Below are 17682 nucleotides of genomic sequence, written 5' to 3' on the forward strand. Positions count from 1 at the left end.
CCCAGCAGACTTCCCAAATTTGGTACTTTCTAACATACTAGGACTACAACTCCCAGGATTCCTAGCTAGTCTGGAGTTTGCCTGGGTGGGGAAAGCTGACTTTGGAAATTATACATGTGTTGTTCTCTTTACTGCCCATAAGGGGCGCTTATTGACTATATATTCAACAGTGAGATTCACAAGAAGGAATTCCCATCTAGGCAGGTTAGGAAAGACTTTGACAATAATAGGCTTTGGAATAAAGAAAAGACAATTTGGTAAAACTGCTCTTGAAAACTAAAGTAGACCATCTGCTAAAGCTGCAGCCAAAATGGAATTATTTTATTAATCTTAGTTGTAACAATTATCAAAAGTAGAAAACAAAACTCAGAAGCTACAAAAATAATATAAATCTAGCTTTAAAATATCACAATGACTGATACTTTACACATGTAGTACAGCAGTAGGTAGCCCACCACAGCATAAGAAGTGATCATTGGCAATACAGCATTGTACAGAAGGCATATCTTGCTCAGACCTGGCTCAACAGCAGCCCAACTAGTCACATCTGCACTGTGCTTTTGCCTTGAGAACAGAATAAGCAATTTCTATGCTGGTAACATAATGAAACATCTCAAAACATCATTTCTGCCCAATTATATTTGTAGATTATATAGGCTTTGCTGGTCTACAGGATAAAAATCCCTTTGAGTTAATATTGCAGAACCATCTGATGGGAGAGTTAGAATTTGAATGGAATAAGCCCATATTTTGCATTACTGCCTAGGCTGCCATAAACTTCTGTTGAACAGGATAGTTTATTTAATTACAGTGGACACTCAAATGAAAGGTGGAATTAAGTAGGCCGGAACTGTTTGTGAAGACCATCTCCCTGTGCACAGGATTCAAGGTGACCTCTAGAGGCAAATGACATATAAAGACTGTTGACAGGAAAGATTCTGGAACAGCAAGGAATGTTATTAGATAAACTTGAGAAATATTTCTATCTCCAATCTGATCTGACCTCATTGGGAATTGGAGAACTTTCATAAAGCTTTGAGCAACTCAGAGGAAGGGCAGATAAGCAGTTACCATATAACTAAGATCATGAATAATTGCCTTCCTATATCCTCCCTCACCTCAGCACTGTCCAAATAGATCAGATTACAATATCAATAATCACTAGCACAGCCATTAACCTGTTGCCTGGATGTCATGGAGTTGAAGACCAATACAATCAAACAAGAGGATGCAATAGTAATGGAAGTTACTCAGTATAAGGATCAACCATTTCTCTTGGTGGTCTTCCTTGCATCTCTGAAGGAAGGATACTGTTAACTCTGACAAGGGAAGAATAACACTAATACCATTTTCTGCAATTTTCAGTTCCTTCATAGACTTCCCATCCATCTGGACCCTGAAAACATTTGGGCATCCATACTTGTACAGGTAGCGACGAGCAATCTTCATCATGGAATAGTCCCAGCTTGGAAATGGAAGGATTCACCCAACGTGTTCATTCATTATTTCTCACCAGCAAAAGCCAGGGAAGTACAGCTCCCAACAGAGCAACAGCAGAGATAAGGAAAACGGCCATCATAATAGGTGACTGGAAGCAGCCCATTCCAGGACATGTTTGTGATTCCTCTGATTCAGGAGCAGCGTGATCCTGAGCTATGGTAATATAGTCCTCTTCAATTAGCGGCATTCCACACTGAGTAATAATGAAGATATGAGATTCATGTTCCAGGCCACTGGGCCGTACAACGGAGTCCACAGTAGGATACCTCTGCAAACTTTGGCATCTGTCAAAATTGTGCAGTGGCAAGAGGAAATGGCCAGGAACCACCAAAGTATTTGCAGAGCCGGGTAGCACTCTACAGGGGAGTGGCAACGAGGAAGGGGAGAGAGGCAACTCCAAAGAGGATGGACTCAGGGCTGTCTTGGAAGGCCAGCAGTCCTTTTTATTGCAGAGAAAGGTCACAAAGCGACAGATGGGACACGTAAGGGTGTTTTGCAGGTGGCCTTCTTCTTGGGACAGCAGACACTTGACCAAGCAGTCATGGCAAAATGTGTGGCCGCAGCTCAGCATCCGGCGGGACACTTTTGGAGGCTGAAATGTTTCGTAACACACAGGGCACTCCCCCAGGGTGGCAGCAGCAGGAGCTTCTTTGCTAGTGTTATTCTGAGACATCCCTGCCCTCTTTGATCACTTCTGAGAACCAAGCTGGATGAAAAGCAAAGCAAACAGTTTTGTAATCAAACAGCTACAGAGTGAGGAAGAATATGGAACGCCCTACCCAACTCCATTGTTACAGCCTCAACCCCTTACAGCTTCAATCTCAAACTGTCTACCCTGGACCTCACCCCATTCCTAAGAGGTCCTTAAAGGGGGCGTGCGTAAGTACACCTGCGTGCCTACCGTCCCTGTCTTACTGTCCCCATTTATCTGTATTTACTCCCTTTGTTCATGTTTATGTTCATATCTATACTTGTTATCTTGTACATTTGACAAACAAACAAACAAATAAATAAAATGTGAATGTAAGACAAGACTTCATTCCAAGCAGTTGGGAGGAACTGCTGTCCCAAACCCAGAGGCTTCCTGTTCTACCCATGTGTGGATCCACAGAGGTGCTATTTAGACAAGGCTGTACAACCTAATGTAACCTGGGACAGTATTTGGTCCCACAAAGCCTTGTACGTAGCCCTTACAGCCCTACCAAACTGGCAAAACAGGGAAGTCATTAAATTCATGGGTAGGAGTCACATCAACCGTATTTCATTAATCTAATTTTAAAACCTTTCTGTTTGTGATTGTTATACACACACACACACACACACACACACACACAATTTTCTAACTCACTTGCCAGCCAAAATAGTTTCACGTAACCCATCTCTTCCTATATCCAAGTTAGCTAACAATCAACAACATAACAATATAATATAAATTACCAGCACCACCTTTCAAACTGCAACATTTTTTAAAAAAAATGCAGGATAAAATACACATTAGCTACCCCCAATATAGTACTGCATTATTTGGTTGGTGTGACACCAATGTGTTACATAGTAACATACATACATATCAAAAGATGCTCAGCTATGCTTCATCCATGAAGATCATTTAAAGGAGATCGTTTTTTGAGGCTCCAGTGATGTCCCATGAAGAATGTCCTCAGAAATATATTCTTCCCAGGCACCAAGCCATCCCTAAGCACCTTTCCATGGACTCAACCGTTCTAGGTCTGATCTTCCCAGGCAGCACCCTAGAAATCAGCTTGCCTATATAACTAGAGAGGGTTGCTGGGTGGCACACATTAGAACTGTGTTGCGTCTTGCACCAGATCTTTAAGAAGAGCAAGTGACCTGAAGGGAGGTTCCCAAGGAGTGAATGTGGAGGAACTTGTTTGTGAACTGAAGTTTTCTCCTTCTCTGTTTGGGACTTGGGGAGGAGGAGTCAGCAGGATGATACCATTTTTGGGGACCTGCTGTACCATGCCCATTAGCTGTAATACAGTATACTAAAACTAACTTACTTAGATCCATTGTACCTTAAACTTGCTTATTTCTGACTTATTGGAGAGCTATAAAAAAAAGGAAAGTCTACACAGAGTAAGATCTCTGGGGTGCAAAAACTCAGATGGAAGCAGTTATCGTTAATTTAATTAATCAACATTAGTAATCTTGGGGTTGGTTAGTGCCTTGATGTCCCTCCTCCCACTTTTTAGTTTCTAACTTTAATTATTCTATTCCTGTTTTAATTGCCTTCTAGAAGAATATAATATTTATACGATCTTTATCTTTTAATTGTACCCTGGCCAGAGTTGCTCTGTTGAGTGAGATGGGCAGCCTCCAAATTTGATATATAAATACATAAATTTTCAGGATCTTAGTCCTGAAAGACTAAGATGTATTGACCATAGAAAGGTTAGTTTGATATTTGGGGAAGCATGAAGAAGAGCCCAGATACAAAATCACAGATTTTTTTTAGTAGAGTTTGAAAAACTGCATGAATCCTCTGAAAGTAAATGACTTCTGATGTCACTGATTTGGGGTTCAATACAAAGCAGATTACTGCATCAGGTATATTGCCTGCAACAGTTCTAAAGACATGGATGAAGTTCATATGTAATGTGTTGGACCTGACTTGGTGGGATGTTCCAAAAGAATAGATGATCTATAGATCAGGGTTGACCTATGAAGTTCTTGGCACTCTCTGAGCTTGGTTGTTTACTTCCAGTCTTTTCATTATCCAATCAGGTAATAAGACCAGTGCTGGGCTGATGTTATCTAGAGAAGTTAATGAAATGTCTGCAAGCAAATAACCAAGCTTAGTGGAATATGTATGAACGTGTGTGTGTGTGTGTTTGTGTGTGTGTGTGTGTGTGTGTGTGTGTAAATCATAGGTTTGGCTGGCTTACTATTAGATGATAAATGTAGCCAGTTATGACTGTTCAGTATATCATGATGGTTAAATAAACCATAGTTTATCATGATGTACTAAATTGTATATACAGTTCAGGAACTTCAATTGCTCTAGAATGCAGCAGGTCTTTGCCCAATGGATTGACCAATTGGCTCAAGTTACTGTATTTATATAAGTAAAATAATTGCTTGAACTTTTGTGCCTTAATTAAATCCTCCTAAGTTAAGGAAGAATTACTGATTGGGAAACTTGGAAAACATTTCATATTCAAAACAATAAATGAAATTATTGAAGATTAGGAGGTATCTCCTCCCATCTTGACATTAAATGAGACCTGGTTTCAGGTACTTGGTCATCCACATTTAGATTGGCATGTTCTAAGATGTGGTAAAAACTGCCATTTTTTTGCCAAGGCCAATGGATGAATTTGGACAGTCCTTTGAACAGGATTTTGGAAAGAACATGGAATCTTTGTCAAATAAGTGGAGGGAATTTTTACACAGCACCGCTCCATGTACTTTATATTCCTAAATTTGGTTCTTTGGACATCGTAATAAACAAAAATTAACAGGACTTTTTCTGCTTGATAGTTAGTCTCCAGCCCATAATACATACGCTTCACCAGATGTAGGGTTAAGATAATTTGGGGACTAAATCCTTTTAAACAGGAAAGAGAGCCTTTTCAAGCCCAACCTTTTAATCCAACATGGTACTGAAACAAACAAACATAAAGAAAAAGCAGCAGCAAATTAAAAACATCACTTCCATTCCTACCCAACACTTTGATATATTTTATATCTGGAAACATATTTAATGCAAAGGAAGATTGCATACATTTGAAATATGAATTTTAATATTTTTATCCAGAATGGCATTTGTAAAAGCAATCTATTAGAAAAGACTGACAATATACCTTATGAATCATTGTAGTAAGCTTGTTGACTTTTTTGATGGGGGGGGGGGACTATTAGGTTAATTTTTCAGCCAAAATGAAATCTCATATATTTAAATACTTCTAAGCCAACGAAAAATTAGTTTTCCAGGTTTCTGCAGCAACTGACAACAGGAATTGAATCAATTATTTGTATTGCATTAATTTTTATACTTGGGAAAATTAATCATAAAGCAACAGCAGGATTGATTGTGAAAGTCTGTTGAGTGATTTTTCTTGATTTCTTCATGAAGGATTTACCAAAAGAATGATTAACTGGGCATTGTGACCAAAGATGACAATAAGTATTCATATGTTTACAATCCCGCCAACACAATCTAGCCATGATCTTCTTGATAGTATTGTGACACTGCTAGGATTTTATAAATATGATTCATAAATGAACAATGGTGAAGTAATTCATATGCTACAACTGTCACTCTTTTTTGTTTCTTGTCACTACTGAAAACAAACACTGTCCCAATTTTAGCCATCTAGGAAGATTTTTAAAGTGGGACAATAGTTTCTATTCTTTGTGTTGCAATATTACTAAAATCTAAACCCAGGAAAAGTCAAAACACAGCAACACTTTAGATAATAAAGGAAATCAAAGTTGAATGAAGTCTTAGCAAGTGTCATTCTGACTCTTTTATGTCAATAAGAAGTTGCACAATGACAACAACTGTTGTGTGGTGGTGCCATCCTTCATGGAAGAACCAAAGTGTATGGCTTGACTCAAGAAAAGATCCATAGATATTTTTCTAGCTGATCTATTTTGATTTGTTAATTTTAATTAAATATGGGTTGGGATTACCATGGCATTTGTGGAAAATATGTGTTCCCTGTGCTACTTTTTACAGGTCTCATTTTAATCCTATTGAATAAAATACTGTATCCATTTCCCCAAACCATAAACTGAACATTGTGTACGCAGTATAAATCTGTTTTATTCTCTCAATGCTTGCAGGAATAATTTTCAGTGTTCCCTTAACCGATTTGCTATGAAAATATATTTCAAGAACCTTAATGCAGCAATTTATAGGTCTGGAATATGACCACAATGTAGTTTACCATTCTCACATAGAGCAGATGAGAAGAATTTCACATTACAAATGCTCACAAAGTATCCTTGACATCTAATAATGTTTTAATATGTGCCAAATGTACACTATCCAATCATATTTCCACCCAGTCTCATGCCCATTCCTTCATGTCTATTATTTGCTATGGAAACAAAGACATTATATTCATACAGTGTATATAATTGGTTTAAGGTGTATATGTTGGGAGGGTGGCGGCAAGAGTGATGTGTCATCCAAATACATAATTCAGCACCTAGGATTAGAGAGACAAAGTTATTATTCAAAATATTGATGAGTTTGTGTTGATTTAATCTTACCCAAACTGATGTCACCTTGCAGTGGAGTTCCAAGAGTTGAAGTGCACACGTCTTAAAATTGCCCATTGGGGAGGGGGGGGGACTGGTTTAAACTAACCTCCTTGGGGAAAGGTGTTCTCCAAATATAGGAGGAAAGAGAATGAATCCTCTCTTTCTGCTGTCAGTATGAGATAAGTTGTCTAGAGGATTCCCACAAAATCTGTATTTTTCTCGGGACTCTCTCAAAGGAAATGTGCTTAAAAATGAAAACTCTTTCATTTTTATACACACTCCCTATAGCTGCAGCTGGGAGATGAATGTAGGATAGAAAGAAGTGGGGATGAACATTCCTTCCCAACTCCACTGTAGCTCTGATCCCAATTGTGCCATCACAGGAAATGACAACTTCCCGGGGCTCTTTGTGGTGGTTAGACTTCCTGTAAAGATGAGCACTCCACATCAGAGAGTCACATCACCTTACAATGATTACTTTGGAATAATGACAAGCAAGGTCAACTCTGGAGTGTGAGCGCATTTATTCATGTTTTGATGTCAATGAGTCATGGGCCAAATATAACTTTTTGGACCAGACTGGATCTGCTACTATGAGGAAACTCTTTCTGGCTGTTTCTCAGCAGGGCCACGAGATGAGTTGCTCTGAAAAATAAGCTTCCTTAGCATCTCCCACTTGAGAGCATACGTGAAGCATTTTAGCTTTAAATGCAGCCCACGTAACATCATCCTAAAAGCTAATGTCTGAAAAGGAAGGGCAATGTGTAAATCTAGTATGGATTTTCTTTCTCTTCACACAACTCTATGTAGGATGTATGTATTAAACAAATTTATAAGGCTGGCCAACTCATACAGGTGAAACTCGAAAAATTAGAATATTGTGCAAAAGTTCATTTATTTCAGCAATGCAACTTAAAAGGTGAAACTAATATATGAGATAGACTCATTACATGCAAAGCAAGATAGTTCAAGCTGTGATTTGGCATAATTGTGATGATTATGGCTTACAGCTCATGAAAACCCCAAATCCACAATCTCAGAAAATTAGAATATTACATGCAATCAATAAAACAAGGACTGTACATAAAACAATATCGCACCTCTGAAAAGTATAAGCATGCATATGTACTCAAGACTTGCTTTGGGCCCCTTTTGTAGCAATTACTGCCTCAATGTGGTGTGGCATGGAAGCTATCAGCCTGTGGCACTGCTGAGGTGTTATGGAAGACCAGGATGCTTCAATAACTCTTCTGCATTGTTCGGTCTCATGTCTCTCATCTTTCTCTTGGCAATGCCCCATAGATTCTCTATGGGGTTCAGGTCAGGAGAGTTTGCTGGCCAATCAAGCACAGTAATCCCACCGTCATTGAACCAGGTTTTGGTACTTTTGGCAGTGTGGGCAGATGCCAAGTCCTGCTGGAAAATGAAGTCAGCACCCCCACAAAGCTCGTCTTCAGAAGGAAGCATGAAATGCTCCAAAATCTCCTGGTAGACAGCTGTGTTGACCCTGGACTTAATGAAGCCCAGTGGACCAACACCAGCAGATGACATGGCTCCCCAAATCAACACAGACTGTGGAAACTTCACACTGGACTTCAAGCATCTTGCAGTGTATGCCTCTCCATTCTTCCTCCAGACTCTGGGTCTTTGGTTTCCAAATGAGATGCAAAAGTTGCTCTCATCAGAAAAGAGGACTTTGGACCACTGAGCAACAGACCAGTTCTGGGTTTTTTTAGCCCAGGTAAGACGCTTCTGACGTTGTTTTGTTGTTCAGGAGGGGCTTGACATTTGAAGCCCATGTCCAGGATCCGTCTGTGTGTGGTGGCTCTTGATGCACTGACTCCAGCCTCAGTCCACTCCTTGTGAAAGTCCCCAACACTTTTGAATGGCCTTTTCCTGATAATTCTGTCCCCTGCTGCTTGTGCACCTTTTTCTTCCACACTTTTCCCTTCCACATAATTTTCTATTTTTGTGCTTTGATACAGCACTTTGGGAACATCCAACTTCTTTTGTAATTAGCTTTTGAGGCTTTCCCTCCTTATTGAGGGTGTCAATGATGGTTTTCTGCACAACTGTCAGGTCAGCAGTCTTTCCCATGATTGTGATTCCTCCTGAACCAGACTGAGAGACCATTTAAAGGCTCAGGAACCCTTTGCAGGTGTTATGGCTTAATTAGCTGATTAGAGTGGGACACTTTGAGCCTAGAATATTGAACCTTTTCACAATATTCTAATTTTCTGATATTGTGGATTTGGGGTTTTCATGAGCTGTAAGCCATAATCATCTCAATTATGACACATCACAGCTTGAACTATCTTGCTTTGCATGTAATGAGTCTATCTCATATATTAGTTTCACCTTTTAAGTTGCATTACTGAAATAAATGAACTTTTGCACGATATTCTAATTTTTTGAGTTTCATCTGTACATAGGTGACTCTGGGCAGCTTACAACATTTAAAAACCAACCACATGAAAATACGCAGTCTCCCATGGCAGCAACAACACAATCAAATCAGCCATTTGAACGATTCCTTCTCCATTTGTGATTCCCCGGCCCACTGACAAAACTATGTTTTTAGGCCTTGTCATGCCCTGGTGGAGACTGACTCTGAGCAGTCAGAGGAGGATCCAGGCCCATTCCCTATCCACCCTAGGGCACGCAGGGAGGAGAGGATCAGGGTAAAATGTGGTCTACTCAGGTATGAGATCTGCATAAGAGTTTGGACCTGAGTGCTAACAGACGCTAGAGACTATTTAGTGTTTTATTCAGGGGTGGGATTCAATTTTTTTAACAACTGGATCTGTGGGTGTGGCTTAGTTGGTAGGCATGGCTTGGTGGTCATGTGACTGTCTGGGTGTGGCCAACTCAACATCACTCACATTGAGGCACGCATATCCTCGCTTGGCCTCTCATGATTGTGGGGATGCCGCAACAGTCGTAAGCATGAAAAATGGTCATGTTACTTTTTTCAGTGCCATTGTAACTTTGAATGGTCACTCCACACAAGCAAAGTACCAGCAAAGGAGAAAAAAAAACCTCCAGAGAAGTTCCTGAGACAGGAAGTCTAGTCTTGCCAAGAATGTAACAAGGGTTAACGGAGAGGAAGTTTCTGTAAGCAACACCAGAATGTTTCCTTCCTGCCTTCCTTACAGGATTAGGCCAGTAATTTCTTCTAACTACCAGTTCTCTGAACTGCTTAGAATGTTAACAACCGGTTCTAGAGAATAGGTGCGAACCTGTAGAATCCCACCCCTGGTTTTATTCCTAAAGAAGGTTTACCTTGGTTGGTGTTCTTCCAACGGACTTTACCTGGTTATCTTCCTGAAGTTGGCAATTATCTATCCTGGTCTGTCATGGAACTTTATTCAGTGCGGTTTGTTTTTGGTTTTTGCTTTGTTATTGGTTCTTTGAATTTAAACTGTGTTTCTTTCCTTTGAAATGTTATTTTGAAAATAGTTTACTCCTCCACTGTGAATAATTAAACAGTGAAGCCAAGTTGAAGGCATTAAAGGACTTTTATTTAATTATGTTTTGGTTTTTGTTATATTTCTGATATACTCTGGGTCATCACGGGCCTTTCGATAAAGCAACAGGGTGAGGGCCAACCATGCTTAGGGGAAATGTTGTTTCATAGAGAAATAGCAACCACTGAGAAGTCCCTTTCTTGGGGTCCTGCCAAATGTACATCATGTTTAAATGCATCTGACATTTTTATATGAAAAATAACAGGCTATCTCTCATCAATTGCTTGAAGTAGTAACATCCAGAAATGCCAGTGCCCATTTTGTAGAATTAATATTTGGGAGGTACTAGAAGAGATACTGCATCATTGTCGACTCCATTTTATGGGAAAAACTAAAATGAGCAAAAAGAAAAAAACTGTCCTAGGCCAACTATCCTTAGGTGAGAAATTGGATCTATCACGGCCTACTAAAATTTCAAATTATGTACAGAGCCACGAAAAAGACATATTCTACCCTAGTAAGAGCTACATTGCTAAGTCATCTCATATTATGAACGTGTGATTCTTAGGCACCACCTACTTTTACTTTAAGTGCCACTCAGTTAATAATCCAACTTTCAGCCACCTACAGTACTTCCAACTTTAATCCTAAAAATTAGCAACCATGGCAACAGGGTTTTCTGGAAACTGTAGACCGACACATCTAAGGAACACATTGTAGTTTTCACTGAAAGTACAAGCAACTGTGTGAATTGTCCTAAGTTATAGGTTCAGAAATGAAAATGTGTTTTCATAGGGTGAAACTTTTTATATGCCAGACCACTAGAGTCAAGAGAGAACAGAGGTTGGACCTTCTTCTCTTTCATTTTAAATTTGAAAGTAACTGGGAAGAGGTTAAAAATGTTTCTCCCATGACCTCCTTTCTATATAAATTCCTTCCAAACTTGCCCAGTCTCCCAATTTGTGCCACTAGAAAAATCTACATACATGCACACATACATATATACATACACATTCATAATTTAGCTCATACAGAACAAGCATGTTAAGGAAGAGATTAAATTAGAAACATCCTCCTGACATACCAATTTTATGTATCACTGGAATTTTTTTATGTGGGCAGGGCCAATGGCCTTTTTGTTTTGTAAATATCACCTGCAGTCCAAAATGGTGCAGTCCAGCCAGAGAACTACAACTCCAGTGAGAACTGGGTCATTTTGAAATGATGAACTCACCTTCCCATCTATATATAAATTCTGGCCAAACAGGCCAGTCAGCTCCTGCTACTCTAGTAACAGTGGAAACCTGATGCTTTAGCAGGTCAAGCATGTACCTTGATTCAACTGCCTAGATTGGATTATGTTTCCATCCTCCAAAGTGTGAATGCATAGACTCCACCTCATTGCTGGCTAGCACACTTGCAACTTTGAGGGACACAATTAAATCAGACAAACAAGTTACTAACAATTCACCAGCTGATGTTATATGAAGATGTTTGCTCCAGCTGTCCCAGCCTGATTTTTTTTTCTCAGATATGTTGGGAGCACAAGACCCCAAATCTGTAGCCAGCAAGAAATGGGGATGATAGGACCTGTAATAGAAATACCCCTAGGAGAAGCAGGTTAGGAAAACCTCAAAATACCGTGCCTTGACAGGCACATTGTCTCATGTCACTGCACTTAGCACATTTTTATGAGAGAGTTTGAATCTTCTTCTTCAAGTCTTAGGTATCGATAAAATAGTGAGAAACATTCTGTAGATGAAGGGATCCCTCAGGTAACAGTGAAACCTACTTTGCATATATGATCTTTTATAGTAAGCTCTGATAGTCAGTGGTTCTCCAAATATTCCTGAATTCCTGGGCAGTCAAACCAAGAATGGATTGTGATGTGACATACTGGGAGCCTAACAACATATGGAGAGTCACCATTTCTCCAACCAATTTACAAATTCAAATTATATATGTTATATAAACAGGGCCCTCAGCCAAGTATCCTATCTCTGATCATGGTTGATCTTAGTTCAGTGGTTCTCAACCTGTGGTCCACAGACCTCTAGGGGAGGAATGATGTCATCACAGGGGGGGGTCCGCACCATGATCTGTGACCACAAAAGTTATTTAATGGGGGTCTGTGGTGCATAAAATGTTGAGAAGCACTACCCTAGTTTACTTTAGTCAGACCTTAACATAAATTTGGATCACTTTACAGGATGATTCTTTTATCAATATACCAAGTCTCCCCCAAATTAAGACCAGTCTTATTTTCTTTTTGGCCCCCAAATAAGCACCACGTCTTATTTTGGGAGGAATGTCTTACCTGATTACCTTATGACCACCACAGCCATGCCCCCCATACCCTGACACCTGTCGTGCTGCTGCCCAACTTTTTCTGTGACCATTCACAGCCAGATACAACATGGCTTGTCGCATCAGTGCCACAACTCGTGGCAGGAGGCTGCATGGCGTGTTGTGCTGTTGTGCATGCGAGTAGAGGCTCTGATGTGATGAGCCTCACCACGTTCTGCCATGAGCGGCACCACCAGCATGATGCATCACTTGGCTTCAGGCCATGAGTAGCCACAAATGGCTGCAGAAGAAGTCGGGCAGCAGCGTGACAGGTGTCAGGGCATGGGAGGCCTGGTTACCACAGTCCTAAGGTATGTGGGTGTGGGGTGCATGAGCAGCTCCACACCCCCACCCCACCCTAGCTTGATTTTTATGCCTGCACCTCACTCCATCTGATGGTGGGTGGGGCTTAACTAGGGTTTATTTTGGGGGTAGGGCTTATAAGGTGCAGGTGTGAAAATCGGGCTAGGGCTTGTTTTGGGGGTAGGTCATATTTTCAAGTAGTAAGGTTCAGATGATTCTTAAGGCAATACAAAATAAGACTGTGGGCCATTTTTGTGTCGGTCACACTGACCATCATCCCCATCTAGCTTTGTGGCTGAGAGACCAAAGAAATGTCAGGGTGAAGATGATGCACTGTAAGAAAACACAACTTGTAAACACTAACATTAGTCATTGTTATATGATTATGGGATACATTTATTAAGGGAGTTAGCCTTAGCTTCTCATATTCTGGCATATAAAACCTGAGAAAAAATTAACCAGTCTTAACATTGGTCTTAAGTCAGTGAAGGTTTTTGATTATTATTGAGTATTTGAATTTCTCTAAGTCTGTCCCATCTGGATGGCAAAAATCCCATCCATCCCTATGGGAGATATATACTGTAAGCAACTACAAATTATTTTCTTCCATCAAATGGTCATTATAGTTATTGTGGTTTTAATTACACTTATAATGCTTATTATAGCTAGATCTGATAGCTGTAATTTTTCTAGGTCAAAGTTGAGAAGTGTGATTCTCTAGAGATACTGCTGAATGGCAAATTACCAACTTACCTCACCATTAGTCTAGGGAAGAATCCTAGACTGTAGCAGCTAAGTGGTAAAATCTAACAGCAGAAGTGTTACACCTAAGCACCATTTAATCTTTCTAAATTCTATCCAGTGAAATCCATCCACATTTTTGAACAAGTAATGTTCCAACCAGATTATTTATTTATGTGGTAAATTCAACCATTTGGTGAATTTATATAGTCTGCCCACCCATTTCTACAGAGCTGCAAAGGAGACCCTTAGATATCAGCAAAATATTTTTTCCCCTAATCTTTTCTGCCTTCTACTTGTCTTCCAAATTTTAACAACATAGATATGGTAGCCTTAAGTAATGGCCATATTGAAAATCACCTCTAATCTTTTGTGATACCTCTTCCTTTTGCTTCCCACCATGGCATATAAAATTACCTTTTGGAAAAAAAGTGGATTATTTTGATCCGTGATACCTAGTTATATCTGTGATTTCCTAGTTTATGATTTCCAAAACAGCTCAAAGTTAGGCTTCATTTTCTAACTGGCACTGCTCCTTACTAATACACTGTCTGGGCAGATTATGACTGTCTATATTACCTTGATATACTTGATCATGCTAGTAGTGTGTTGATTGTGCCAATAGACAGTTATATCCATCAGCAAGGACCTCATTGTAAAGACTATAATAAGACTTTTCTTCCTACATTTTTCTTCTTGGTTTTTAGTCTTTTGCCACAGATAGAATAGAAAATGCATTGAACTGAGAGCAAAACTCAGGTTGGTTCACATTGTTAAACCACAGGTGTCAAACTCACCACATCACATTGCCATCACATGATGTATCATGACATTTTTCCTTTCATGGAGCTGGGATGGGCATGGCCTACATATGACACATCCAGCTCATGGGCCGCCAAGTTTGACATACCTCTGTTAAACAAAAAGGGCAGATTTGACCCTAGCCTGCCTAGTGTGCTTTAAACTACAGGTAGTCCTCTACTTACAAACATAAGTGAGCCTGGAATTACAGTTGTAAGTTATGTGGGTCATTAAGTGGGTTGCCACATGACCACACCAGTGTTTATGACCTTTTTTGCAAACATCCATTAAGTGAACGAGGCAGTTGTTAAGGAAAATCATTTTAACCAATAGGGTTGTTTTTTTGCTGGAAACCAGAAATAAATAAATAAACCAGCATGCATCATAAAGTACAATCACATGACTCAGGATGCTGCAAACAGCCATAAAAGCAGGCTGGTTGCCAAGCATCCAGAATGAGATCACAGGACCGATGGCGAGAGGGGTGGCTATCAGAACTGCAAAACTGAATTGTAAGTAGGTCTGGGAAAATCCACCATCATTTTGAATAGGCACTAAGTGACAGGTTACAAGTTGAGGACTACTTGTATAACACTCTGAATTCCCAGGCAGCATAGCCAATAGCCACTTTACTGGACATTTTAAGCTCAGGGTCAAGGTTCCCCTTGCACATATGTGCTAGTTGTTCCCAACTCTAGGGGCCGGTGCAATAGGTAAATGTAAAGGTTCCCCTCACACCTACGTGCTAGTCGTTTCTGGCTCTATGGGGCAGTGCTCATCTCCGTTACAAAGCCGAAGAGCCAGCGCTGTCCAAAGACGTCTCCGTGGTCATGTGGCTGGCATGACTAAATGCTGAAGGTGCACGGAACACTGTTACGTTCCCACCAAAAGTGATCTCTATTTTTCTACTTGCCTTTTTTACACGCTTTCGAACTGCTAGGTTGGCAGAAGCTGGGACAAGTAATGGGAACTCACTCTGTTACGCGGCACAAGGGATATGAACCGCTGAACTGCCGACCTTTCTGATGGATGAGCTAAATGTCTTAGCCACTGAGCCACCACATCCCTTTATTTCGCTGGACACTTCAGGAGTTTGTTAAAGATTTGGCACCAACTGCTCCATTTCTATGAGTGATTTTGATGTAAGGCAGCATGCATGCAATATTTTAACTTACTGTGTACTAAGATAAAATTAAGTCTACATTTCTGGATAAATATAACCAAAAAGTATTGTCTTTTTTTAAAAAGGCAGCTTACAGAATTATTTTAAAGACTCAGTTTAATATATCAGGCTACCTACAGTATATCTGGGTATTCTGGGGTGGGTGGGGGGAATTCCCAGCTCTGTTAAGCCTTCCTAGGCTATGTCTGGTTAGTCATAATGCATACCGATATAGCAAGAGGCAAAACAAGTCAACACCAGAACTGACGTTATGACTGAATCCAAAAAAAAAAAAAATCCTCTTGTGTATTCTTACAAAATGGGCTGCAAGCCAACAACAGTTGTTTCAGTTTTGAAATGAAATCCTTTCTCATTACAGAAGCTCCGTGGAATGCTCTTGGTCACCTGCTTTGTTTCTAGCTTCCCTTTCTCAATGTTTGGCACTTCCTTTGTTCCACAGGAACCCAATTTTTTACATGAATATAGAACCAGCCTGACTTGGGACAGAACATAGAACACAGAAGACTAGAGTTGGAAGGGGCCTTGGAGGCCTTCTAGTCCAGCCCCCTGCTTGAGCAGAAGACCCTGTACCATTTCAGATAAAACGACTTGCTTTAATTGTCTTTAAGAGAATTTCTTCTGGTCTCTTTGATCCACAAAACCACATGCAGCAGTTTTAAAATTGTATTCATTGAGAACAAGAAAACTGGCATTGGGTTATTACATGATTTCACAATCACACTGTTTTCACAATTCACTGAATAAACACCTTACTTCCATGATGATATTAGTGTTTATTCATGCATTTTTGCATGAATAAATCTTACATATTGCCCCCATTTTCTTAAACAGGTAAATAGAAAATAGTAAAAGAAAAGTATTCACTTTCTCTAGCCAAATGTCAGATTTAGTAAAGCAAAACACTGGAAAATTAAAATATACATTTCACTGGATTTTGTTATTTGGTTTACCACACCATTAAACTGTACTACCTTTAGAGTTCAGTGTTTATACCCCCTTAATATTATAATCAAGCCAAGAGGTCAAAGACACAGATTAACTCTTTTCTTCTAAATCAAACTGACATCTTAAGCACTAAAACAAACCTATCAGGCATGTCTAATTGGAAAAAGGATCCCAGTTTGAGGCAATCAAGGCATCTTCAATAGCCACTGTATAGCAATTCTAATATAGCAACAGGAAATTTAAAAAAGATGAAAGAAAATAATATTAGAAACAACCCAAGGATGATCTTAATTAAGATTGGGCAGATATCTGTCTCAAGCTGCACTGCTGCTGACTGGGAGAGCAAAGGTCTGATGCAGCAAAATGATACTTGTGTAAGTAACATTGCCAAAACCATGAACCCTGAGTCACTTAATTTATAGTCAGAACAATTGCCATATGCTATTCCAGGATTCATCCAATCTTTCACTAATTCAAACAAAGCTTGGAAAGTTCTCACAGCACTATCAACTTTTTGGCCACACTTTTACCAGAAAGAAAAGTAATATTTGAATGCAGTTACCTGGCTCCAGCCTTTCCCTCCTTTTTAAAATCTCTTTCAGACTCTCTCAGTCTTGATTAATGCCGTGTCCCCAGTATTTCCAATTTGTCTCCAAAGTAGGTCTGCTTGGATTAGCAATATGTTTGCCTCAGGGAAGAAATCTCCTATAGAAAAAGGATGACCCAACCTCATGTTGGAGGTTGAGTCTTGGGTGTGGACGTCAGCATACCTGAAAGTGGGAAGCTGACCTGAGCGATAATTAGTGAAGCAAGTTTTATAATTATGACATAAAGGGTATTTATTTACAGGAGTGCACAATAGGCAAAGCCTTGCACCTAATGACGTTGTAGAAGAGAGTCAAAAGATATGTACTCTGAATGCAAATGCCAGAGAAGAAAAGCAGAAGGAAGAAATATCAATTAGCAGTTTCTTAGAAACTAGCAGAGCGTGTGATGGACTAAGAAAGACACAGAATATATCCTTTACTCTCTCAACACCTCACTGCCCCCTTGTGGTTGGAAGATCATGAAGTGCTGGAGAATCAGTGTCTTTGCATCCACCCCTCCAGGGTTCTCCTCTTTTTCTCTCGATCAGTAGCCAAATTCCCTCAGGATATTTACAGA

At 39.8% G+C, this 17682-nt stretch overlaps 1 protein-coding gene across 2 annotated transcripts; it reads right to left on the minus strand.

Moving 5' to 3' along the window:
- Positions 1 to 311: 311 nt before the first annotated feature.
- Positions 312 to 17421, minus strand: RNF222 (ring finger protein 222). 2 transcript variants are annotated; one of them, XM_087924706.1, is made up of 2 exons: positions 17081 to 17421; positions 312 to 2206 (listed from the first exon to the last, which is right to left on the minus strand). In XM_087924706.1, the coding sequence occupies exon 2, from the start codon at positions 2171 to 2173 to the stop codon at positions 1496 to 1498; it is 678 nt and encodes a 225-aa protein (XP_087780832.1). In that variant the 5' UTR covers positions 2174 to 2206; positions 17081 to 17421; the 3' UTR covers positions 312 to 1495. The 2 variants fall into 2 exon arrangements, with proteins under 2 accessions (XP_087780832.1, XP_026551866.1); XM_026696081.2 differs by lacking the exon at positions 17081 to 17421 and adding an exon at positions 3068 to 3356.
- Positions 17422 to 17682: the final 261 nt, after the last annotated feature.

Source organism: Pseudonaja textilis, chromosome 2 (assembly GCF_049901715.1).
Source record: "Pseudonaja textilis isolate UNSWEBS1 chromosome 2, rPseTex1.2, whole genome shotgun sequence".
Taxonomy (NCBI): Eukaryota; Metazoa; Chordata; class Lepidosauria; order Squamata; family Elapidae; genus Pseudonaja; species Pseudonaja textilis.

What these genes read in the sequence shown, in the direction of transcription:
- RNF222 (XM_087924706.1), bottom strand. Translation starts at nt 2,173, where the DNA reads ATGTCTCAGAATAACACTAGCAAAGAAGCTCCTGCTGCTGCCACCCTG.